Source organism: Aethalodelphis obliquidens, unplaced genomic scaffold (assembly GCF_003676395.1).
Source record: "Aethalodelphis obliquidens isolate GAN/ISIS:26980383/991018 unplaced genomic scaffold, ASM367639v1 scaffold9, whole genome shotgun sequence".
NCBI classification, from domain to species: Eukaryota; Metazoa; Chordata; class Mammalia; order Artiodactyla; family Delphinidae; genus Aethalodelphis; species Aethalodelphis obliquidens.
In genome coordinates this window covers 40,961,365-40,987,654 of record NW_020837953.1, presented here as the reverse complement: position 1 = coordinate 40,987,654, position 26,290 = coordinate 40,961,365, and the positions used below count along the sequence as shown (strand labels likewise).

Sequence of the window (26,290 nt, the reverse complement as noted above, 5' to 3'; positions counted from 1 at the left end):
ACTCTGCGCTTCCACTTCAGGGGCACAGGTTCGATCCCTGGTTGGGGAACTAAGATCCCCCCATGCAGTGCAGCCAAAAAAAAACAAAAAAAGTTCATTGAATCCACATAGCAACTAACTTTTAAGAAACTACCATTTGTCCAGTTTCGGTGTAGTGGCAAAGAAGGATATCCACAGTTATCTGAAAAGCTATTAAAATAAACCTCCCTTTTCTAACCATATATCTGTGTGAGGCTGGGTTTTCAACCAAAACAATATGTGACCCCCGATTGTATATAGAAGCAGATATGAGAATCCACCTATCTCTCCTATGAAACCAGACATTAAAAAGATTTGTAAAAATGTAAAGCAGTGTTAATCTTCTCACTAAACATTTTTTGGTTTTGGAAATTCTTTTTTTTAATGTTTAAAAAAAGTTATTTATGTTAACATATATGGCTTTATTTTTTTTAATGATTAAATATATATATATATATCTTTAACTTTACTAGCTAATGTGTTTTCCTAAGTACATTTCCACCAATCACGTGTGAGTGTTCCATTGCTCCATATCCTTGCCAACACTAGACCAATTTAATTTTTCTGATATGAATGGTGTTGATTTTTATCAGATACTTTTTACACATCCACTATGATTATCCAGAGTTTTCTTCTTTCATGTTCTGTAATGTGCTAAGTCATCTTAATCATTTTCTAGTGTTAACCCTAACTTGCATTCATGAGATAATCCAACAGGATCATTATCTGTATTTTGCTTTCAGTATATTGCTGTATTCAGTTTGCTAACATTTTGTTTAGGACTTTCACATTTATGTTCAGAAATGAGATTGACTTCTAACTTCTCTTTCTCAAGATGCCCATGTGAGGATTTGAATCATGAAACGAGATGGGGTGTGTTCTCCCTTTTTCTCTTCTCGGGAAGACTTTGTATAAGATTAGATTGTCCGCCTTGAAAATTGGGTCAAAACCACCTACGTAAAGCCATCTCAGCCTGAGTTTGTGTTCAAGGAGAGATTTTTGACTACTGACTCATCTTCTTTAATGGTTATAGAACTAGTTAACTCTTCTCTTTTTCAGATGTTGTTTTATTTTTCTAGAAATTTTTCTGTTTCATCTAAATTTTCAAATTTAAATGTATATGTGTATATATATATATGTATGTATACGTATATATTTTTAGTTTCTACAACATACGGAGTGATTCCTCCTCGTCATCCTTTTTTTTTTAATATATTTTTTTTTTTAATATTTATTTTTTTGGTTGCTCCAGGTCTTAGTTGCAGCAGGCTCCTTAGTTGCAGCTCCAGAGCTCCTTAGTTGTGGCTCCCCAGGTCTTAGTTGCAGCACTCAGGCTCCTTAGTTGTGGCATGTGAACTCTTAGTTTCGGCACGCATGTGGGATCTAGTTCCCTGACCAGGGATCGAACCCTCATTGGGAGCATGGAGTCTTATCCACTGTGCCAGCAAGCAGGTCCCTTTTTTTCTTTTTTTAATATTATTTATTTGGCTGCGCCCGGTCTTAGTTGCGGCACTTGGGATCTTCGTTGCCACGTGCAGGATCTTCCTTGTGGCATGCAGGATCTTTAGTAGCGGCATGCAAGCTCTTAGTTGTGGCATGTGGGATCTAGTTCCCTGACCAGGGATCAAATGGGTCCCCCTGCATTGGGAGTGCAGAGCCTTAGCCACTGGACCACCAGAGAAGTCCCTCGTCATCCTTGATAATGGTTATTTGTGCCTTCTCTCTTATTTTCATGATTGGTTTTACCAGAGGTTTGTCAATTTTGTTAGCTCTTCCAAAGAACCAATTTTGTTTTTGTTAATTCTTCTTCTTATATATTTATTTTGTTTTATTGATTTCTATATTCATTTTTACTATTTCCTTTTCTCTACGGTTTGTTTTTGTTTGTTTGTTTGTTTTTGCGGTACGCGGGCCTCCCACTGCCGTGGCCCCTCCCGTTGCGGAGCACAGGCTCCGGACGCGCAGCCTCAGCGGCCATGGCTCACGGGCCCAGCCGCTCCGCAGCATGTGGGATCTTCCCGGACCGGGGCACAAACCCACGTCCCCTGCACCGGCAGGCGGACTCTCAACCACTGCGCCACCAGGGAAGCCCACTACGGTTGTATTTTTGCTGTAACGTCTTGATATGGATGTCTAGTTCATTAATTTCTTTTCTATTATATTCATTTTAACATTACTCTCCAAGTACTACTGATACTTTATCTGAGTCCCAAAGTTTTGATAAATAGTATTTTCATTAATCACTTCAAATTCAAAATATTTTCTTATATCTGATATGCTTTCTTCTTAGGTCAATAAGTTATTCAGAGTTTCTTAATTTCTAAACAAAAAGGGATTTTCTGGTTTCTATCTTATATTGATTTCTTGTTTAATTGTGGTCAGAGAAGCTACTATATATAAAATTTCAGTCCTTTGAAATATATGAAAGTTAGTAATAACAAAGTGGTCATATTACAGTTTTGTTGTCCGCCTTTTATACTCAGTAACATTGTTACTTTGGAGTTTTGTGGGGGGGTTTGTTTCTTTCTTTTTGTTTTTTTGGCCACACGCAGGGAGGCATGCGGGACCTTGGTTCCCCAGGGATTGAACCCGTGCCCCCTGCAGTGGAAGCACAGAGTCTTAACCATCAGACTGCCAGGAAGTCCCAGGGAGTTTATTTTCAATTGTTCAGTTTCCTATAAATCTGGAAGTAAATTTGCCTAAAAATTCCAAATTATTGACTTTTTAAATCTGCTAGCGTAAAACAGTATATAAAAGTTGTCCAGTGAAAAGAGCACTTGATTTTTCCTTTGACCTGAAATTGCTACGTCATTGCTCTCAGCCCTGCTTTTTTTTTGCTTTTTTTTTTTTTGTCTGCGTCGGATCTTTGTTGCCGCCTGCAGGCTTTCTGTAGTTGTGGCGAGAGGGGCCTACTCTTCGTTGCGGCGCGCGGACTTCTCATTGCAGTGGCTTCTCTTGTTGCAGAGCATGGGCTCTAAGCACGTGGGCTTCAGTAGTTGTGGCACGCAGGCTCAGTAGTTGTGGCTCATGGGCTCTAGAGTGCAGGCTCAGTAGTTGTGACGCACGGGCTTAGTTGCTCTGCGGCATGTGGGATCTTCCCGGACCAGAGCTAGAACCTGGTCCCCTGCATTGGCAGACGGATTCTTAACCACTGTGCCACCAGGGAAGTCCCAGCCCTGCGTTTTTTAAAAAGATCACATGTTTATCTGCTCAAATGAGTCTGACGTAAGTGGTTTTATTACTTTAGCCAGGATCAGGCACTTGTTTTTTGGGGGGTTTTTTTTTGGCCGCGCTGCACGGCATGCAGGATCTCAGTTCCCTGACCAGAGATCGAACCTGTGCCCCCCACATTGGGAACATGGAGTCTTAACCACTGGACCGCCAGGGAGTTCCCTCAGCTACATGTTTATTAAGCTGTAAGTAAAGCCCATTTTCAGTGAGAAAACTGAATCAGAATCCACTGTCTCTTGGTTTTTCTCCAGGCCCGAGGTATGAAGAAACAGGTCATTGATGACTTTATCACCCAAAACAAGTATCTGTTGGCAGCCAGGCTCACCAGCCAGAAGTTGTTCCATGAACTCTGCCCCGTGAAACGGTCTCACCGACAGAGGAAGTAAGGACTGAAGGCTTTGCCCCTGCTCATCAGTGCAGCAGAGGGGCATGTTGCATTTTACTACAAGGCAGTTAAACGTCGACCCTGAGACAATCAGAATTTATTCTTCATGTAACAGATATTGATGAACAACTATGACAGTGAGGGGTATAACAGTCCAGGGCACCTTAGGACCAAATTATTGGGTGTGCCAGAGAAGATCCCCCTAAGAGGTAACACTTTAGCTGAGCCCTGAAGGATGAGTAGATTTTGCCGGGTGTCAAGGAGAGCCTGGGTCACTGTAGAGCAGCATGGAGTAGGAGAGAGTTACTGTTCCTACCAGAGTACTCCACACAGGGTGAGCCTCTGGGGGTCTTGGAGAGGAGCCAGGTTAATGACTAAATAGTAGAGAAGTGAGAGTACTGAGGAAATGGTAAAATAATTAAATGGGAATAGTAAGGCTGAGGCATACTTATTCATACAGAGTGTCTAAAGTCTGGAAATACAGGGAAAATACTTATTATACCTCTTTCAGATTAATGAATCAGTGCCTTTAAATTTAGGGCTGTTTCATCTGTGAAAGCTGTCTGGGTATGAGTGAAGGCTGTCTGGATATGAAAGGAAAACATTTTGATCACGTTATGTGAAAATACAACTAAAATATTGTTTAAAATAGGAAAACTTCCCTGTGTTTCCAGGCTTTTCAGTTTCCTTTATAGACTAAGAGAAGAAAGACTTTAATTAACCGTAAGGCAGGTGATCCTGGGCTTTAAGGATTGTTATTTATACCGCCTTCAGAAAGTATCCCCAGTCCACGCACTCCTCCCCTTCGTTAGCACCGCCACCCTCGCCAGGTCACTGTCACCTCTCGTCGAGGCCACCGTGTTAGCCTCCTAACCTCCTCTGCCTCCGCTCCACTCTCCCACCCTCAGTCAGTTCATGTCAGCCAGCGATCCTCCTAGCACTGTGAATTGGCTCGAGTGCCCCAGTCTCAGGGTCTTTGCACTTGCGGTGCTCTCTGCCTGGAGTGCTCAGACCCCACTTCCTCTTATGGCATCTCCTTACACCTCTGCGCAGCCAGCCTGATGGATCGTGACTCCCAGCCCACCCTTGACTCTCTCCCCTTCACTTCTTTTTTTTCTCATGACCCTTGTCACTACTTGTCACGATCTGTCCATCTATCTATTTGTTATCTGCCTTCCACACTGGAATATCAGCTCCATGAGGGCAAGAGCATTGTCTGTCTTACCTGGCATCTATTGAGTGCTCAGTAGTATTTGAGAGAATGAATGCATGAATGAATGATTAGATGAACTTTCCCTTGGCACCACTACAAAGGAAGCCCTTCAGAATGAGGCCCAGTGGCCCTGGCCTCAGATAGGCTCAACCAGCCCTGCCTACGGTGGGAGAACTAGAACAGGTGCCTTCTGCAAGGCCCTTCTGCATCAAGGGTTCAGTGACCATTGCCTTCAAAGGCATCTCTAAATGTCGTGAAGTTTGGTTTGGGGAGAGCATCACCAGTCTAGAAAGAAGCGGGTCCTTAATGCCTTGGCCATTTTCTCTCATTAGAGGTTCCCCCATGAAGCTTTCATTCCTAAAACATGCTCGTTCACTTTGTAAATGAGCGTCTCCTCTCTTTCACCTTCACTTGCCATTCAGGTTCTAGCCGTGGCCTCAGGGATTAAAGTCTTCTCTTTTGTTGACATGCAGGTACTGTGTGGTTCTACTGACCGCGGAGGCTACCAAGCTGAGTAAACCCTTCGAGGCTTTCCTGTCCTTTGCTCTGGCAAACACGCAGGACACAGTGAGGTTCGTGCACGTCTACAGCAATCGGCAGCAGGAGTTTGCCAACACCTTACTGCCAGACAGCGACGCCTTTCAAGGAAAATCAGCGGTGAGTCGCGGATGCTGTCCTGGTCTCGAGCTCTTCACAAGCACGTGACGCTTAGTTCTGTGTCCTCCTTCCTCAGGAGTTTTCAGTATAGATTCCAGGAAGTCCAGGAATCTCTGAAGCCTGTTTGTTCCGTTTTGTTTTGCCTTATGTTTTCCGAGTGCTTGGAAGCCATTTGACTTTTTTTTTTTTTTAATTAAAGTATAGTTGATTTACAATGTTGTGTTAATTTCCGCTGTACAGCAGATTGATTCAGTTATATATACATTCTTTTTTATATTCTCTTCCATTACGGTTTATCACAGGATATTGAGTATAGTTCGCTGTGCTGTCCAAAGCCTGTTTTGAAAGCACTCCTAAACTAGTCTTTAACCATGCTGATTTCACCTCCTAGATTTTCAGCCTTGGACCTTCACAGAAAGCATCTTCCCTCTGGGTAAAGATTAAAGAGCATCAGCCCCTTTCACCAGTCTCTCCCCTTGGCAGGTCTAGTCTTACAGTACCTAGTTTGTAGAATCTTCCTTAGGCTACCAGTAATAGGCTTTCCAAATGTCTCCCTTCTGTGCTTCTGCCTCTTTTACTTCATCCTAACTGATTTCACCTTCCTTTCCCCTCCTTCATCATCACTCTCTACAGAAGCATGAAATTCTTCTCTGTCTTTTTCATCATCTTGGTAATTATGGAAAAAAATCTCTCGAAAAAACAAAGGTTTCCTTCTTTATGACATTAAGTCAGAAGTTATAGAACAAAGTCTATTGAGAAGAAGGAGCTTTAACTTTAGCAAAAGCTCTGGAAAGTCACCACAAAACTAATTTCTTTTGTTAGAAAAATGTCAGTCTCTTGCAGATATTGTATACTCATCCATACCTGTGTTTGAGCTTCGCTAGACCCGTTTTTTCCATCCTCCCTGGAAAAAACCCAAGCAACAGTAACTTCGCATTCTTTTGAGAATTCTCATGGTTTTTGCTCTCTTTTTCTCCCAGGTGTCTATCTTAGAAAGGCGCAACACAGCAGGGAGGGTGGTGTATAAAACCCTGGAGCATCCCTGGACCGGGAGTGAGAGCGATAAATTCATCCTTTTGGGTTATCTTGACCAACTGCGGAAAGACCCAGCTCTTCTGTCCTCGGAAGCTGTGCTCCCCGACTTGACTGATGAACTTGCCCCTGTAAGCACATAGCCAGGAGGGCGGGCACCGGGCAGGGCTCCTGAGCCCCCAGAGCAACAGTGCCATGTTGGAGGCAGGGGTCTTCCCCCTCCGGGGCTCAGGGGTCCAGGCCTGACCGTCACCCATTTTCTCCCTCAACAGATTTTTCTCCTTCGGTGGCTCTATTCTGCTTCTGACTACATCTCAGACTCTTGGGACGGCATATTTCACAGCAACTGGTAGTAGTATTGCCAAGTTTGAATCTCTTTCTCTCTGTTAACTACCAGGACCGCTGTTTTTTTTTTTGAGAAGAGTCCACTCTTCTTTGATTTCAGTGTGGACTCCATAGGCAGGTGGAAGAGTGTTTACATATTTTCAACAACTGTTCCCCTTTTTCTTTCTTTCAGTGACTTCCCTTTTTTTATATTTGCTGATTGACCCTTTCCCACTGGTGGGGAAAGAAAGGATCACCCCTGGCTGCCCCTCCAGCTAGCAGAGCCTGGGACCATCCTCTTCATCAGAGCACCTCTGGTGTCCAGCACAGGGCCTGACACACATGGAGTCCAGTGAATAGATGCACAAATGAATCAGTGAATTAGTTGGAGAAGGGAGGGCTATACCATTCCCACCCCAATGAGACCATGAGCTCCTGAGGACAGACCATGTCCCACTCATGTTCGTGCTTCCTGGCCCCCAACCCAGCTCCTGAAAAACAGCAGGCCTTTGATGGGTGTTTGTGGGTGAATAAAATTTCAGAACACCTAGTGGAGATCTTGAGAAGTCAACTTTGCCTCCCTTCTCCTCCCCTCTGGGCCACATCTGAATTATTCTGGCCAGAAAAAATAAATAAATAAATCAAAATAAAGGAAATAATTCCACAGACCTTTTTAGTCACCTGATACTACCCTTGACATTAGAATGTTCCTCCATGTTTACAACTTAAATCGTTTGTTACCCATCGTATTGTTTCCTTCTGCAGAATTTAGTCACCAAGCCTGAGACACAAAAGCTTTTTGAATAAGTGATCTGTGCATTGGAACAGTGAGGGAAAAACCTCTGCTTTCACCACCACCACCACCCAAAAAACCCTCTGTTTGTATGAGATTAGAAAGTGTCAGACTTCCCTGGCGGTCCAGTGGTTAAGACTCTGCACTCCCAATGCAGGGGTTACGGGTTCGATCCCTGATTGGGTAACTAAGATCCCACAAGCTGCACGGCGCAGTCAAAAAAAAAAAAGGTGTTTGTTGATGTGAAAGCTTTTCGGTTTGGGGCTGTTTAGGGTTTTTCTCTTAAGCCAGAGAGGAGAAACCTACAACCATTCATTGGCACGTCACAGCAGCCCACATAGAGCTGACCAGAGCTTGTGAACTTCATTGTAGGCGGGAAATGATGCCCCTTCTGTCCCTGGTCTTCTCTGCTCTCTTCATCCTCTTCGGCACCGTCATCATCCAGGCTTTCAGGTAAGAGCCTCCGTGTCTGCTCAGTGCCGTGTCTGAAGGGTGAGCCCCGGACCGTACAAACCTTCTGGAAAAGTCCTTTCTCTTACTTCAGTGACTCAAATGAGGAGCGCGAGTCAAGCCCTCCAGACAAAGAGGAAGCCCACGAGAAGACCGGGAGGACAGAGCCAAGCTTCACCAAGGAGCCCAGCAGGTCGCCCTAACCAAACACCAGCACCTCGCCCTCAGCAGCAGCCCCACGCGCCACGGGGTCTGATAAGCAGCGTCCAAGGGGCTAGTACAGCTCAGAGCCCTGGCTCCCCCCCTTGTGAGAGATGTGGATTTAGGCAAGAGTCGCAGCTGACGAGCGCTGAGTGAGACTGCCTAGGCGTTCAGACGCAGGACTAGTTATCTTCTCCTCAGTACCCTGAGTTTCTCAATCCCAGATTTAATCATGAAGGCGGGAAGCAAGCAAAGAAGCGTGTCAGGGAGATGCTAGATGAGCCAGAAGCAGAGAACGGTGCGTCACCATAACTGTGTTGACAGCCTTCATCCTGTCCTAAAGCCGCTTCTGCACCAACTGCACGGCGGCCCCGGCAAGGCTCCTTACGGTCCCGGGATAACCAGACGGGGGTCAGTCCCGCCCTGCCCATGCGCCAGGCTCGAGACTAGTAAATAACATATCTAGTCTGGTTAGAACATATCATTTTCTTCCACTTGTTCCTTTTAAAAGTCGTGGCATTCCCTTATCCTACAAGATCTTAATTCCTCAGTTTTTCTCCACAGCAAGATTCCTAAAAAAGGCTTTGTGGAGGTGACCGAGCTCACAGATGTAACGTACACCAGTAACTTGGTACGCCTGAGGCCAGGCCACATGAACGTGGTCCTCATCCTGTCAAATTCCACCAAGACCAGCCTGCTGCAGAAGTTCGCTTTGGAGGTCTACACGTTCACTGGGTGAGCTCCTGTGTGCACGTGAGAGAGGGCAGGGGCTGTGGAAGCAGGAGGGGGGGAGCCTGCACACTTGGGTAAGGAGGGAGCTGCGGGGGCTTTTTCCGTGCAGCATGATGCTGGCTGTGACCTTTCCAACCCAGACCTCTAAGCCATCGTGTGGGGACCTTTCTTCCCCTTGACTGTTGGTTCTGAACAGAAGAGCTTGAACTCAGTCTTCCCTGAGCCCTTTCAGGAAACTCTCTTCTCTAGCTCTTGTGCCTTTTCCTGAAGCCAGACACCGAGAGTGATGTGAGTGACGCCCAGCAAGGGACAGGAAATGGATGAGGGGCTCTTGCCGCCATTGTAGAAGCCCTCCGGGTCCCGCAGAAATCCTTCGTTTCTTCTGTATTCAGGCCCCACCCAGCACAAAGCCTTTTCCTATTATTTAAAATCTGACTGAGGTCCTTGTGTTCCCTGCGACTAAATGTGTCGGGAAACACCCTAAATCCTCCTTCTGTCCTTCCTACAGGAGCAGCTGCCTGCACTTTTCCTTCCTGAGTCTAGATAAACACAGAGAATGGCTGGAATACTTACTAGAATTTGCTCAAGATGTGGCCCCGATCCCAAACCAATACGACAAGCATTTCATGGAACGCGACTACACGGGCTATGTACTGGCTCTGAATGGCCACAAGAAATACTTCTGCCTCTTCAAGCCCCAAAAAACAGTCGAAGAGGAGGAAGCCATGGGGTCGTGCAGTGACCTTGACTCTTCCCTCCATCTGGGTGAATCTCGAGGGAAATCTTCTGGCCTTGGATCCAGGCCCATCAAAGGAAAATTGAGCAAGTTGTCCTTATGGATGGAACGGCTGCTGGAAGGCTCCTTACAGAGGTTTTATATCCCGTCATGGCCTGAACTAGACTGAGAATTTCTAAAAGAGGCTCGAACTCTTCAGACTTTTTAACAGGCCCCTGTGAACAGGTATTTTCAGGACTCAAACTATCACAATGGACAGAGTATAGATTTTAGATTATTCTTCCAGAACAGTGGCTAGAAGAATCTTTCCTTTGTCCTGTTCTAACCTAGGAGTGAAAAACACCAAACGCTGAATTCCCCAGATCTGAATACTTTCCTTTGGGTCTTTTTTCCTCATTTGAATGCCACACTATTTAAAATAGACTGCTCATTCCCTCTTCCTTTGTCGCCCCGCCCCGTGCTCGCCCCCCACCTCCCCTGTCCTGTCTCTGTGCTGTGGGACAAGCACAGGGCTGGACCCTGCAGCAGAGCCTGGGGGGACCTCGCGAGCCTGGTGTGCCGGTCGGGCCATCTGACCCCCGCCCCGCCTCGGCCGTGCTTCTGCCGCGGTGCATGCTGTAACGGTGGGACAAGCCACCGCAGCTTCTGGGCCCTGTGTCTCAAAAGAGGCCTAGTTCCAAGCGATCTTACATTAGTGGTTTTTTTGGTAGTAAATGGCTAAAAGTATATTTGGGGGGTATCCTCCTACAACAGCTTGTCAGCCACGGTTTTAAAAGGTTAGGACTGCGTGGGGGTTTCTGCACGTCTGTTTGGTTTTCTTCCCGAGACTAGAGAAGGGAGGGCTGGGCAGTGCCTGAGCGATGCCTTCTTGAGCATCCCATCAGCCCCCTCCCAAACACTAAGAGTAGCTGGGGAGGGATCCGCGTGGCAAGAAGTACTGTAATGACCTTGAGCCATTTACCTGTATGTTTTCAGATGCCTTTCTGCCTCTGTCAGTTTTAGGGTGTGGATATTAGGAGCCATAACTTGCAATCTTGCTCTCTGAACGTAGAGGTAAGCTGCTATAAGCCAGTAGATGTTAAACTGACGACACGTCATTCCTGCCGTGAGTCAGGCTCAAGGAACCTCTTCCCTACAGTGATGTCTCTTTAGTAAACTATCAGACATATCTTTGTATCAAGGAACTTAAAATTTCTCAGCAATTGTATTTTGAATACTGTTACCCCAAAAGTGCTGTATCTTCAAGTCCTCTTTGGTGACAAGTGAGCCAAGACACGTTCTAGGCTTCCGTTTTGCTCACTTTGAGCTTCTGGCCTATATTTTGATGTCTCATCTTAATTGTTTTCACTCTTAAGTTACAACTGCTTCACCAGTAACAGGGTCAGACCTGTCATCAGCACCCCAGCTCGCTGAACTCCAGTGAACGATGGACCCCAGGCGGGGCCCTACCAGCCAGTCAAGAGAGCTTACCTTTTCTTTTTAGAGCACACCACCAGTGGAGTTTGGACAACCTCAAAGAGTTCAAATGTCAAAACAAGTTGCCTTTTTGTAAAGTGAAGGGTCAAAATCAGTGATGGGACAAAATAGGTTAATATTTTCTTTAATCGTAATTGCTTTAAACTAAGCCATTTGGATTGAGCTACAGTGGCAAGTAACAAATTATTTGAGCCCAGAAATCCCTAGTTTTCATGGAATCTATAGCTTTATTTAAAAAAATAAATCACTGCCAGGCTTTATTTTTCCACATGATCCTCTAAAAGTGGGTGTTTATTCTTATTGCCATATCTCGTGGCATCTGGCCCAGGTAGAACAGATCAAGGAATTCATTTTTGGCTCTGTGATGCACCAAGTCCTCAGAATTATTTTCTGCATCTCTTGTGGCCAAGTTGCTTATACGAGTAGTGTTTTGGTTCAGTGGTAGGTTTTTATTTTTTTAATTTCTGGTACTAATGGGATTCCTGACCTTAATTTCTGAAAACCAAAAACACCCCAGATTCGTTCACTTTAAAAAATTGTGGGCTTCCCTGGTGGTGCAGTGGTTGAGAGTCCGCCTGCCGATGCAGGGGACGCGGGTTCGTGCCCCGGTCCGGGAAGATCCCACATGCCGCGGAGCGGCTGGGCCCGTGAGCCATGGCCGCTGAGCCTGCGCGTCCGGAGCCTGTGCTCCGCAACGGGAGAGGCCACAGCAGTGAGAGGCCCGCGTACCGCAAAAAAAAAAAAAAAATTGTATCATTAAAATAAAAAGCACCTTCAGACAGCTGCACCTTTCATTTGTATAAAGAAAGGAAAGTGATAATAGTGAAAACGTTCCTAGGAAATATTTCAATCCAAAAAACATCATCTACAGATCCGTTTGGGGGCTGGTAGCTATCTATGCCCCCCAAGAGGAAACTGGGAAGCTTTTAAACTGACCTTTACCCTTGACCACCCACGCCTTTCCTCCTGAATGTCATTTCCATGAATTTGTTTACTTTTGTGTCAAATGTATGAGCCACTGTCCTGGTCAGCCAGTGCTACCATTTATCTTACATGTGTAATCACACAGACCCAATTTTGGCTCTAAGTTAACTTCCTAGTCTTGGAGTGTCTTGAAACTGACAACGTTGATGTTTTCAGAGGTAGGTTTTTCTGACTGATACAGACTCTGCATCATGTTTAGCAGATGAGGACAACAACTGGCCTCAAACAAGCCTTTGTAGATATACGCACCCATTTTTTAAAAAATTTTTTATCAGCCCAGGTGTCGGTGGCACAATCTGTCTAACACCGAGTTCATCACCTCCAACTAGGCAACGTGTCAGCGAGCAGGCCTGCCCTAACTCCCATTGGGCACCACAGGCTTGCTGCCATCGCTTATTGACCATGAAAACTTGGTTGTGGTTTCAAATAATAGGTTGATTCCCTCCTTATTCAGTACGTAAATGTTTTCCTGCTATAAAAAGAAGTGGGATCTGAATGTGTTTTAAGTGATTTGCATTGTTTGGGGAAAGGGATTAGGAGCAAACACTCAAACATTTTTTTCTAAGTAAAATTCTTGAAAAGCTGATGCAAAACATTCTTTACAGCTGAAACGCTGGTCATGTCCAAATACCTGACATTGTCCCTTGAAACAAACGCAGCGTGTCTGCTGCCGAATCTGTTCAGTTTGTCAAGGAGGATGATGATGCTTTCGAGACAGACCTGAAAAGAAGGTGAATATTTTGCACTTTTGATACTCTTAGGAACAAATAACTTATTTGGCAAATGGTGTCTTTTTTATGTTGTTTTTGTTTTGTATTGTGAACAGGCACTGAAGCTGATGTTATTTTGTTTTAAGAATATTACAGACTGGAAACAGAAATAAACTATTTTAATGTGTGATGATTATGGGTAGCTCTTATGTCACGAGATGATCATTTGACCATGGACACATTATCAACAAAACTGAATTCGCATGTAACTCAACACATGCTTAAGGTCATCACGCCTCCACTGCAGATTTGGGGAATTGCTGTCATAGAGGGTGGGTCAGCTTGAAGAGAAGATAATGCAAAACAGGCTCAGAGGGAGCGGGTTAAGGCAAGGCCACTAAGAGCCAGCTGATGTCACCTGGTTTTGAAGACATTCCTGCATCTTCCTGGGCTTTTGAGTGGGAAGTTTCTTTATTAGGATCTGCCTGTTATTTTTTCTTTCAAACTTTTTCTGTGTTCACGATGGTCCTAAAACCAAGATGCTCCTCAGCGTAGGGGCTGTATTTTAAAGGAAGATACTATAGAAATATGGAATGTTTTTCTACAGTACTATTTCATAGGGTTTTTTCATTTCATTCCTCCAGATTATAGATAAACTAAATTCTCCATCCCTTTCCCCTTTATCCGCCATCACCGTTCATCAAAGGAAAAAATAAAAAAAGCACAAGTGCATTTTTTTTTGAGTTAATTCAAACACCTTAGGAATATTAGCTGTTTGGATTAGAGTTCTACTGTAAGCCCAGATTGTAGAGCCACTAATGACACTTTTAGCAGAACGTTTTATTGGCATAAACTCTTTAGTACTCAGATTGCTTGCACATAAGTTCTGGAGAATTTGTCATCCAGGTAAGCTCTAGTTTTATCTTGAACATCGTAGCACAACATTCAGGCGACTGTCACTTTGGGGAGAACACACAGCATCTCAAACAGCAGGTTAGCCGCCACGAGGGCTGTGTTTCCTACAAAGCAGTGAAAAACCCAAGCGTGAACACCACACAGACCGCCTCCTGAGGCTGAGCCCCTCGGGCTCCTCAGCCTTTGTCCCTTTGTGCTTCCTTTCCCAGAGTCCTGCCTTGCGCGCTCCTCTGCGGTTCCCCACCGCCCCGTGGACATGCTTTCCCCGGCGTTCTATCAAGCATCATTCAGAAAAGGTACTTTAAAATTCAGAAGGCTCTCTGTTTACTCTGCGAACAGATTTCCCCCAAAGGAAAACCTATCATATTGGTGTGTATCGTATTTACTATCTATCCTCTAAGGCTAACGGGCCTAACCCTGTAAGTTTTTCTAGATTAAAATTATTGGGATGGCATTGGCTTTGAATCTCTCTCCTAAACCAGCTAACTCCCCCACTTTATCAATATTAATAAATACCATTTATGCCTTGAGAATTCACTTTTCAATGAAATATCCAAGGCAGATGGCACTGGGCAGCCCTATCGCTGAACTGCACGCTGGTTTCTCTCTCTTCTGCTGACGGGTGGGCCAGCTATCCATCCTTAGCCGCCTCCCAGGGGTTTTGTTAGGATTCATTAGCTCACATCTGTATGGTGTACAGTAATAGGTTTATTTTCTTCACTGTAGGACATACTCAGCCGGTTCCCGAGTTACATAAAGGGACCCATCCATCTACTTATTAACTAGATTAATACAATTTAAACTAGCCGCTGGGACTTCCCTGGTGGCGCAGTGGTTAAGAATCCGCCTGCCAGCTTCCCTGGTGGTGCAGTGGTTGGGAGTCTGCCTGCCGATGCAGGGGACACGGGTTCGTGCCCCGGTCCGGGAGGATCCCACATGCCGCGGAGCGGCTGAGCCCGTGAGCCATGGCCGCTGAGCCTGCGCGTCCGGAGCCTGTGCTCCGCAACGGGAGAGGCTGCGACAGTGAGAGGCCCGCATACCGCAAAAAAAAAAAAAAAAAAGAATCCGCCTGCCAAGGCAGGAGACACGGGTTCAAGCCCTGGTCCGGGAAGATCCCACATGCCGCGGAGCAACTAAGCCCGTGCGCCACAACTACTGAGCCTGCGCTCTAGAGCCCGTGAGCCACAACTACTGAGCCCATGTGCTGCAACTACTGAAGCCCACGCGCCTAGAGCCAGTGCTCCGCAACAAGAGAAGCCACTGCAGTGAGAAGCCCACACACCGCAACGAAGAGTAGCCCCCGCTCGCCGCAACCAGAGAAAGCCCGCATGCAACGAAGACCCAACGCAGCCAAAAATAAAAAATATAATAAACAAATAAATAAACTAGCCACTGCCTACGGATCACATTTGTCTCCCTTACTCACCAGAAGGATCGTACGGCGGTGAAACCTCCACAAGATCACAACCCACCACGTTCAGTCCTTGACAACCCCGGATGATCTCCAGAGCCTGTCCAAGATGAAGCTTGAGTTGTCCAGAGAGGTAATCATTGACAACAGAAAGCAACCAGTAGAGGCCTCCATGGATTTCTCCCAACACGGTCCTGCCCTTCGACTTGGAACTGTCGCTTTCCCTCAATAAACATTCATTGACCACCAGGCACCCTGGTGGGATCACAGAGACAAACCAATCGCTTCAATGCCAGCATGAAGGGCTTCAGGAATAGTCTGAGCACGTGTCGCAGCCTGAAGAGGCTGGGGAAGGCTCCTCCAAGGTGGAAACACTTAGCTCAAGGAACTGACCAAGCAGAGGAGTAGGGAGAGGGCAGCCCAGGGAGAGGGAAAGACACATGCAAAGGCGCCAAGACGGAAGAAGTACTAGTAGTCAGACGTGGCCGGAAATAGGATGAGTGAGGGGCGTGGCAGGAAGAGCATCACTTTGCTTCCGTTCTGCAGGTGAAAAGCAGGAAGGATGCGAAGCTGAGGAATGAGGAGTGTGTTCTAGAAAACTGACGGGAACTGGGAAAGGCTTTAGAGGGGCTGTTATGACCATCCTCCTTTCTGAGAGTATAGAAGATAGTTGATTAGTTCAAGCAGTCTTCATTCATTTACTCCAGTATCTGTGAGTACCTCCTACTTATATGTCAGACACTCTCCTCGGCTCGGAGAGTAGTGAACAGAACAAAGGTCCACCCCTGGAGCTTTCCTTCTAGGTAGAGCCACCCTCCAGTTCTGCCTCCCTGTGCTATGCTCAGCATACCATGGGAGCTTTCTTTGGGGGTTTCTAAAACTCTTGAACTACCCTAGGAGGTGTTAATCCCACTGTGCATACCTTTAAAATTTAACCCCAAAAAGGTAAGTTTGGTGTCTGAACAGGGGGCACTACAGTATTGTCCCCATGAACAGGTGGACCAGAGGCAGAAAGACCAAATAACGGACTCTTATATCCCAGATAAGAAATGAGGGCCCTTGCCAAAATCAGTCACTCATCAATAAGGGAGAATCCAAACCTGTGATCAGCCCTGAGCACAATAAAGGCCCAGGTGCTCTGATTTTAAAAGCCCATCCTGATTTCTAAATCAGTTCAGGTCCCAGGAAAGTGGGGAGCTAAGTGTCCTCACCCACAGGAAGTGTCGCTGGTGGAGCCTCCTTACCTGACTAGGGGTGAGACCAGCAATTTCGGGTGTCCCTGTCCCTGGGGCATAGGCAGGGTCCAAGCCGTCGATATCAAAGCTTATATAAATGGGTCTGACTCCCATCTGCTGCCTCACTTTTCCCATCAGAGGAACCAGCGACTTCATCCAGCAGTCTTCAGCCAGGACCACCCGGAAGCCCTGAGAAAGAATTGAAGAGCAGAAAGTTGACACTTGGGCCTGGCAGCATTTACTAGGCATTTCCTATAGGCCTACCCCGTGCTCCGCTTATGTGCACCTCAAAGTTGACCCCCAATATCCATGAGGAGGGAACTATCATCCCCATATCAGACCCATCGCCTTGGGTCTGGACCTCCTCCACTCTTTTCCAAGCCAGCAGCATCCAAGGGCCTGGTTTGTTTCTGCTTGTCCCCCTCCCCAGCGATAAGTGGGCTCCTTTGCCTCGTGAACTATCATCCCCGCTCCTATCTGCTCCACATGACGCAAACTCACCCTTCTGTCCCCACTTGGAGCTTGATTAGCAAAGTCCCTTTGAATCCATAGCCTCCACTGAGTGGGCAATGGAGAGGAAGGCACTTTGGGGCCGGGGACAGAGGGAGGGGCTTTCGGCCTGTCACCTGGCTCCGGCTGTATCTGTAGGTATCCAAGGTCATGGAAGAGCCCCGGATGCCGATCTGTACCACGCGCTTACAGTCCAGGAGTCCCTCGTCCACGCAACGGCGGAAGGGCGTCCCGTGATAGAGCTTCTCACCCAGGGCCTTGTCCGCCACGTCCGTGTGTGCATCCACGTGCACCAGCCCCATAGGCCCATGCCTGATGACAACAGGGCGGCTCAGAAGCCAGGCCTCCCGGTGGGGCCTGAACACCACCACCCTCCAGGCCGCCAAAACTTGATGATGATTCATAGCCGTGGAGGGGGGACCTGGCATCAGTTACCAGCCTTGCAACTGGTTTCTGTCTTCAAACCACTTAGCTTCTCAGAAGGACAATAAGCTCAGAGAAGTCAAGCAGAAGATAGTCACGTGCTTTAGCTGACACTCCCTACCTATCACCCAGAATTTTCTTCACTTACAGATGGAGAGGGCTGGGAGGATGAAAGTAAAGGGTGGCGGCTCAGGTGAGCTCGTCTGAAGGCTCAACTAATCAGCACCACCCTTTCTCCAACTGCGGTAACCAAGAAGCAGCTTCTACTCAGCTCTCTCTCTATAATCCCCATCAACCCTGCCAGCCGCCCCAAAAAAACAGACAATCCAAATCAGTGCCAGGCAAACACAGCTTCCAGAAAAGCCTTGTACCCACCCACCCACCTCCAACCAGAATGCCACCCACATAGCTTTCCTCTATATGAATTCTGGAGCTCACCACCTTGGCCCATCTGTCTATTTCTCAAACTAACTAACCAAAATTAGTCAATCCCTGCTAGATTTTCACTACTGGAAAAATCCATCTTCTCATCCTCTGGGAAAGGGGCCCTTTCAGGAAAAAACAGGGCCTCTCCTCAGCAAGCAACACCATTGTGCCTGTCAGTATTTGTATTTGGCCTCTGAAGCAAAACAGAAACTGAAGTTAACTGGGGTTGTGTATTTCACTAGGGGCTCATCTTCCAAAAACACAGGCAAGTGCTGAGGCTGCATACCAGGGCAGATCTAGGGCAAGGGCGGGTGGCCAGGGTGTTAATAATAAATTGTCTTGGCTCCCATCTGCTGACTGACAGACACACCTGGAGCTTGACCTTAATTTTGATCCATAGAAGCAACTCAGTGGGGAATTTCCTATCGTCCCCAATAACCTGAGGCAGCAGAGGTCACCTGACGCCATCTAGCAGAAAGCAACTCATTCCCCAGCTCCGGCCTTTGGGACTTACTTTTCTGCCATCGCTTGCAATATAGGATAGGTGATTGTGTGATCTCCACCTTCAAGGAGACAAAAAAGAAGAAAACATCTGGAACGTGGATAAGATTCGAAGACCGTGTATCACCTAGAACGATCTTTAATCTGCCCAATTCTGCCACCCTTTCAATTAGACCGGAAGAACTATAACCCCAGCTAAAATATGATCTTGTTCAGTGGTGGAGAAATGGCCACTAAATGTTTGACATTACATTGTCATTTAAAAGAGGAAATTAAATTAAGGCTTATAGGGAAAATGCTCGGACCAGCTCTGTCCAGTTGAACTTCCTGCAGTGACACGCATGTTCTGTATCTGCACTGGCCAACATGGTGGTCACTAGCCATTGGCTATTGAAATGTGGCTCACGCAACTGAAGAATTGCATTTTTTATTTTATTTAATTGTAATTCATTTAAATAGCCACATGTGGCTAGGGGCTACCATAATGGACAGCACAGGCCTAGAAAAGTATTACCATTGATAATTATTAATAACAACAACAGCTATATTTATGGAAGCTGAAAACATGCCAGTCACAAAGTTGGGCACTTTATATGCACTTTTGTTATATGCCCCTGACACAATATAAGAAGGTAGGTGGTGGTATTTTTATTCCCATATTACAGATAAGGAAATGAAACATCAAGAGCTAGTGAGAGGTGGAGCTGAGATTTCAAACCACGTCAGCCAGAAACCCCACTCCTTACCACTATGCTCTGTGGGCTGGGCCCTCTCATTTGGCAAAAATAAATTTGGATATTTAGAAAAAGGTACTATTTTGACTATTGGTGAACAGGAAGAGAAAGAACTGCTACAGTGAGAGTGGGGCAGGGTGGGGGAGGGTAAGAGGAAAGCTGCTCTATAGATTGACATAGACCCTGACGAGAGGAAAAGACCTCCTTGCAGTTCTCTCAAATAAAGTCATTGAAACAACGTCCTTGAATACTTAAGAAGTCACAACTAAGCCCCTGCTGGCAGCCTCCTCGGGCCTGGCATCAAGGGCTGGGACAAGGTGAGGTGGATAGAGGCACTTGCCGGATGCAAAATTGAAGGGACACCAAAAAAAAAAAAAACAAAAAAAAAAAAAAGGATCCATGATAGGAACTTCCCTGGTGGTGCAGTGGTTAAGAATCCGCCTGCCAATGCAGGGGACACAGGTTCGAGCCCTGGTCTGGGAAGATCCCACATGCCGCAGAGCAACTAGGCCCGAGAGCCACAACTACTGAAGCCCGTGTGCCTCAGAGCCCGCATGCTGCAACTACTGAGCCCGTGTGCCTAGAGCCCGTGCTCCACAACAAGAGAAGCCACCGCAATGAGAAGCCCACGCTACTTTATTTATTTATTTTTCTTTTTTATAAATTTATTTTATTTTATTTTTGGCTGCATTGGGTAGTCCCAGGGAACTGAGCCACCAGGGAAGTCCCTTTTTTTTATTTTTATTTTTGGCTGCGTTGGGTCTTCATTGCTATGCACGGGCTTTCTCTAGCTGCGGTGAGCGGGGGCTCCTCTTCCTTGCGGCGCGCAGGCTTCTCACTGCAGTGGCTTCTCTTGTTGCAGAGCATGGGCTCTAGGCACGCGGGCTCAGTAGTTGTGGCACATGGGCTTAGTTGCTCCGCAGCATGTGGGATCTTCCCGGACTGGGGCTTGAACCCACGTCCCCTGCATTGGCAGGCGGATTCTTAACCACTGCGCTACCAGGGAAGTCCCCCATGATAAACTCTAAATAAAGATAGGATCAGCAACTGTGCTCTTCTGAGCCATACTGGAACCTGAGGCAAAAAGAAAGGGAAATCAGTAATATGTATTGCTGACTTTTTGGCACCTCTTAAATTTTGCACCAAGGTGAGTGCCTCACTTGCTTCCCCCTGGTCCATCCCTGTCAGTCACGTTAGTCCAAAAATGTAAATATCCTCTCCCCAGGGGTTAAAATAAATGAACTAAAAATGTTCCCTTTCCTACTGTCTCCATAGTGCCAGTGGCTCCCCCTGGAGAAGTAACCGTACTCCAGCTCATGATAAATAGACCCTGAGCTCAGAGAACTACCCTCTCCCTTGCAGATGCCATTACCCAAGGTCAGAGGAATACAGCCAGCTGCTACAATCTTCTGATAGGCCTCTCGAATTAGGCGGCAGCTGTCCTGAAGGTTGTAAAGATTGACATTCACATCGCCTAGGTCTGCAACCATGAGGGACTGGAAGGGGAGGGCTCCTGTGCTAGGGTTGGCTGTCCGAAGCAGCACTGATTCTTCACGGATCCTTCGGGGTCCAAATCTGGAGGAGAAAGAATCAGCCTGTGAGCCATCCCTAAAGGTTCAGAGGCTCTGCCTAGGCCAGGGCTTCCCAGGCTCTGCGCTGGGGCTGGCTGACTCTGCTGCAGGGGGTAGGGGTCATCCTATACATTGCAGGACGTTTAGCAGCAAACCTGGTCTTTCCCCACTAGATGCCAGTAGCAGCCCTTCCCCCACGTTGTGATAACCAAAAATGCCTCCAGACTCTGCCAAATGTCCCCTGGGGGGACAATGTCCCACACACGTTGAGGACCACTGATCTAGCCTATATAGTGAAGAGATTAAAGGTACAGACTTAGAAGCCCACCAATCACCAATTTACTAAATGGCATTAGATGATTTCTTAATCTCCCTGAGCCTCAATTTCCTAAACTGTTGCTGCGGAATCGTAAATAGCTGATGTTCAATAGTTAGAAAAATCGATTTCACTTTCTCTAACTTGATCTTAGGAAAACTGCCTTATTTGGGGGCCTTCCCTGGCGGTTTAGTGGTTAAGACTCCGCATCTCCACTGCAGGGGGCATGCGGTGATCCCTGGTGGGGGAACTAAGATCCCCGCAGGCTGCGCGACCAAAAAAAGAAGGAAAAATGGCCTTATTTGGAGCAAATTCTTGAGTCACGTGACATCTAGAGGTTTGGGGAAGGGCAACCAGCTTCTGTTCTCAAACTTAATGTCCCCTGCTTCTGTAAACCGGGGTACCCACAGCCACCATCCAGCTAGGCCAGGGAACGGGGCAGGGAGAAGGCTCAGTCCTTAAACCCCCTTTCTTTACCAATGGATGACACAGCTGAGCCCTCAGGGTTGCTTGAGGGAAACCAGCTGTCTCTCAAAGGATTGGGGGCACTTTGGACCCTGGGTGAGGGAAAGCGCCTCTCCATGAGTTTTGTGTGCGCAGTGGCCGCCAGGCTGTCCCAACACGTGTCCCCGAGTCCTTCGGGGCTTACCTCGCCCCGGGCCGGTTGGAGGTCCCAATGTCCAGCGGCACCCCGATGAAGGCGGCATCCAGCCCCTCGGGGGAGGCCTGCACGGGCAGCCGCATCATGGAGCAGATGCCCACCGACCGAGCCACGAACTCGGAGCTGGGAGGTTGGTTCCGGGGGGCGTCGGAGGCCTGGCGGCTCTGGCTGCTGCCGAGATCGCAGAGCCCCGCCGCAGGACGCACGCGACCCCCGAGAACCAGCCCCCGCGCGCCCCCGCCGCCCCCCGGGCCCCGGGCGCAGCCGGACGCCAGCAGCCGCAGCATCCCGCCCGCCCCGTTGGTCCCCGCAGCGGCCGGGGCGTGTGTGCCAGCGCCCGAGACGCCCCGGGCTCAAAGGGCAGGGGCGCCTGGAGATCACAGGCGGGGGAGGGGCCCAGGGATCGGGCCGCTCTCTCCCTGCACACCTTCCTGGACTTCGGCCTCTAGTTCCTTTCGTAACTAGAACCAGGCCCGGGACTCCCTACCGACGTCCACCGCACTGGCCCAGGTGGGTCCCTCCGCACCGAAATCAGGCCCTTGGCAACTTCTTCTCCCAGAGTAACACCTAATGCAATTTCCCTGGCAGTCCAGTGGTTAAGACTTTAGGCTTCCACTGCAGGGGACACGTGTTCGATCCCTGGTTGGGGAACTAAGATCCCACAAAAACCTGAAAGATTTGAAGAGGAAAGACCTTTCTCTAAGCGAGAGAAATTGGAGCACTTTTTAAAAAATAATGTACCAAGAAATATCTGGGTGGGAGTCTCAGGAAGCAGAGTCTTTCTAAACTAACCTTTTTTAAAAAGGACTTAGAAGCGAGCCCACATGTGCAGTCCTCTTTGTCCCTAAGGGGCGGGGAGGGGGGGGGAAGAAGTGATCTGTAATGCAGTTATGGGAGCCATTTTGTGGTATTATATATTTTTTAATCTCTAGAACTTGAGATTGAATGGGAAAGGCCCGAGTTTGCATTAAATTTGTCCCTTTATATAAAATCACACATTAACTCACACCACCCTGCAGGGTGAGGCAAAGTCTCCTAAAGATCAATAACAGGTATTCAGTGTGGCCACAGGCTGCCGAGCAGGTCCCTGCCATTTTCTGGAGCAAATGCAAGAATCTCTTGGTTATTCCCTCAACACCTTTTTAGTTTTTAATTAATTTTTATTGGAGTCTAGTTAATGTACAACGTTGTGTTCGTTTCAGGTGTACAGCAAAGTGAATCAGTTATACCTATACATCTGTCCACTCTTTTTTATCTTCTTTTCCCATATAGATCATTACAGATGAGTAGAGTTTTCTGTGTTGTACAGTAGGTCCTTACTAGTTTAACACCCTTATGCCTAGATTCTACCACTATTTCTTTCATATGGTTTGTCCTGAATGTATCATTTTCTTACTGTCTTTTTTTTCTTTCATTCTTCTCACAGGTATTTGCGTGCCTATTATGTGCCAGGCACTATGTGACAGCAGCTCCAACCTTCCTCTTCATCATTCGCTGCTGCCGAACACGCCCTTCCTTTCAATTTCCCGCAGGTGGCTTCTTTGACCAGGTGTGCCCCTGCTCTCCGATGGCCCCTTCTCTGATGGCAGTCTCTTCCAATAGCAAGGTAACCATTTTCACCTAGAGGCAGATAACTCACAACCCATATCCCAGCCCTGGGCTCCAGTCACCCATTTGCTAACTCCCTACCTGGATGTTTTTTTTGTTTTTGCGGTACACGGGCCTCTCACCGCCGCGGCCCCTCCCATTGCGGAGCACAGGCTCCGGACGCGCAGGCCCAGCAGCCATGGCCCACGGGCCCAGCCGCTCCGTGGCATGTGGGATCCTCCCGGACCGGGACATGAACCTGTGTCCCCTGCGTCGGCAGGCGGACTCTCAACCACTGCGCCACCAGGGAAGCCCTACCTGGATGTTTTGACAACACCTCAGGTGGGCTACAAGTTCAGCCAGCAACTTCCCACATCCCTCTCTTTGATCCTGCCCCTCTCCCCCACCATCCTTTGGTAAGTTGTGATGGTTTCCCATGTGAAAGCTCTCCACGGCTACTCTGGTTCAAGCCTTCCCACCTCTAGCTTTCCAATTGGTCTCACCACAGCTAGCGTCACATAGACTTTCCTGCCAGATAAAGCTTCCTGAAGCCAATCCACTTTCTAATCGTATTTCCAGTTATGCATCTTCACGCCCTTGTCTCTCCAGCCATTGTTCACCTTACACAGCCCCACTTTCTTGCCTCCTTTCCTTTGCTGGAATGCTCTCTCCCTAGCTCCCATCTCCACATGCCCAATGTTCAGCTGAAACCCGTGCTTACACGACTCTCTCTGTAACTCTCATAAAACCTTAACACTTTTCTACCTGGGATAAATTGGGATCTGGAATCAGAAACAACTTAAATCTTGGGACTTCCCTGGTGGGCCAGTGGGTAAGACTCCATGCTCCCAGTGCAGGAGGCCCCGGGCTCGTTCCCTGGTCGGGGAGATAGATCCCGCATGCATGACGCAACTAAGAAGTCTGCATGCTGCAACAAAGATCCCGTGTGTGGCAACTAAGACGCGGAGCAGCCAAAATAAATTAATAATAAAGTTTTTTTTTTTAAAGAAACAACTTAAATCTTGGGTCCACTATCAGTGAGTCTCAATCATTGTTGGCAGAATTTCCAAATATTTTATATTATTTACCAGTTAAGGGATTCCCTGGCGGTCCAGTGGTTAGGACTCCGAGCTTCCACTACAGGGGGCATGGGTTCAATCCCTGGTCGGGGAACTGAGATCCCGCATCCTGTGCAACGCCGGCCAAAACAAAACAAAACAAGACAAAAACAAACAAAGAAACATCTATATAATTTACGAGTTAAAATTTCCCTAGGGGGGGTTTCTCTGGTGGCGCAAGTGGTTGAGAGTCTGCCTGCCGATGTAGGGGACATGGATTCGTGCCCCGGTCCGGGAGGATCCCACATGCCACGGAGCAACTGGGCCCGTGAGCCATGGCCGCTGAGCCTGCGCGTCCGGAGCCTGTGCTCCGCAACGGGAGAGGCCACAGCAGTGAGAGGCCTGCGTACCGCAAAAAAAAAAAAAAAAATTTCCCTAGGGAGTTCCCTGGTGGCTTAGTAGTCAGGGAACTGAGATCCTGTAAGCTGCGTGGCACAGCCCCCCCAGAAAAAACAGCTTACCCAAAAACTTTCAAGTAAATCTGTCACTCCAATAACTCATCATTTAACCTAGCCCACCAATGTGTACATCCTTAAGGCACCCCAGTCAGGGAAGGGTGGACCTAACATGTCAATCTGAGCAACTCACCCTTTTGAACCTATTTCCTACTCTGTAAAATGGGATGATAATCTTTACTGGTGGTTCTTATGAGGGTTAAATGAGGTCCACTGTGAAAGCACTGTAAACCATCCATTGATAATAGGTAGCGTTATCATTGCATGTTTTATTTCCTCTACTGCAGAGTTTCCTCACCATGATCATAGTACACTGGTATATTGCAACTGGGTTACAGGTTGGATACAACATAAAGATCCCATGGCCCTTGGGGCTGCCAGCTAGACTAAACACCTCTGGGTGCATGCAGCCCATGGGGAGCTCCTGCGGATATGATCCAAGCAGAACAGAGTCTGTCATCCTGCCTTTCAATCTCTACAAGTAGGCAGAAGGATCAGCAGCATTTGCTGCTTGCCATGTGTTACCACCTGGCCATCAACTTCAGAGGCCAGCTGCAGAGTGCACCGCTGCACGTTACAGACAAGCGTCCAGGGCCCTGCTAGAGGAAGTGAGTTCCAGGGGCCAAGGGGGAGCAGCAGCAACCCGAGATGCAGCTGGTCAGGGCTGGAGGGGCGAGGACACTGGTTGGAGGGCTCTGGCCAGAGCAGCCCCAGATGGCTGACCCAAATCTGTCTTCACATAGTATCAGATATTTCTGTCCATTTTTGGCTGGTGTCCAAGCTAACTTCAGGGTGTGACTGCTTTAACAATGCTTATGGGCAGGGTGACATTAAAAATATTTAACATCTGAGATGGAACAGATATTGACCAATCAGAACAGATGCCAGGGGCTCTCCTGGTGGCACAGTTGTTAAGAATCTGCCTGCCAGCGCAGGGGACACAGGTTCGAGCCCTGGTCCGGGAAGATGCCACGTGCCGCAGAGCAACTAAGCCCGTGCACCACAACTGCTGAGCCTGCGCTCTAGAGCCCACGAGCCACAACTACTGAGCCTGCATGCCACAACTACTAAAGCCCACGCGCCTAGAGCCCGTGCTCTGCAACAAGAGAAGTCACCACAATGAGAAGCCCGCGCACCGCAACGAAGAGTAGCCTCTACTCACCACAACTAGAGAAAGCCCATGTGCAGCAATGAAGACCCAATGCAGCCAAAAAAAAAGAACATATGCCAGCTGGCCATTAACAGTGAATACCAGGTGGATATCACCCCTGAAGGAATGTGCTTTAAGTCAGAGCTGTCATTATTTTTGTTGTTGTTGTTATTTATTTATTTATGGCTGTGTTGGGTCTTCGTTGCTGTGCGTGGGCTTCCTCTAGTTGTGGCGAGCGGGGGCTACTCTTCATTGTGGTGCGTGGGCTTCTCAGTGCGATGGCTTCTCTTGTTGCGGAGCACAGGCTCCGGACACGCAGGCCCAGCGGCCATGGC

At 47.7% G+C, this 26,290-nt stretch overlaps 2 protein-coding genes across 4 annotated transcripts in view; one reads left to right on the top strand and one right to left on the bottom strand.

Annotated features, from left to right (window-relative positions):
* The window catches only part of DNAJC16 (DnaJ heat shock protein family (Hsp40) member C16), a 38,033-nt gene extending 24,388 nt beyond the window's left edge, over positions 1-13,645 (top strand). The window contains exons 8-16 of one of the 3 annotated variants that reach the window (XR_003433434.1): positions 3,501-3,631; positions 5,321-5,504; positions 6,485-6,667; positions 6,809-6,885; positions 8,026-8,106; positions 8,198-8,296; positions 8,869-9,039; positions 9,545-9,997; positions 12,838-13,645. Coding sequence is in view for 2 of the 3 variants with exons in the window: in XM_027110092.1 (XP_026965893.1) it covers positions 3,501-3,631; positions 5,321-5,504; positions 6,485-6,667; positions 6,809-6,885; positions 8,026-8,106; positions 8,198-8,296; positions 8,869-9,039; positions 9,545-9,941 (1,323 nt within the window). In the remaining variant the exon portion in view is untranslated. Of the gene's footprint in view, positions 1-3,500; positions 3,632-5,320; positions 5,505-6,484; positions 6,668-6,808; positions 6,886-8,025; positions 8,107-8,197; positions 8,297-8,868; positions 9,040-9,544; positions 10,310-12,837 lie in introns of those variants that run through there. The other 2 variants (XM_027110092.1, XM_027110093.1) reach the window with 2 other exon arrangements.
* Positions 13,646-13,761: 116 nt separating this feature from the next.
* On the bottom strand, positions 13,762-22,873 carry AGMAT (agmatinase (putative)). The gene is made up of 7 exons (XM_027110094.1): positions 21,634-22,873; positions 20,470-20,672; positions 18,377-18,425; positions 17,130-17,325; positions 16,513-16,692; positions 15,284-15,368; positions 13,762-13,961 (listed from the first exon to the last, which is right to left on the bottom strand). The coding sequence occupies exons 1-7, from the start codon at positions 21,930-21,932 to the stop codon at positions 13,888-13,890; spliced, it is 1,086 nt and encodes a 361-aa protein (XP_026965895.1). The 5' UTR covers positions 21,933-22,873; the 3' UTR covers positions 13,762-13,887.
* Between the last annotated feature and the right edge of the window lie 3,417 nt (positions 22,874-26,290).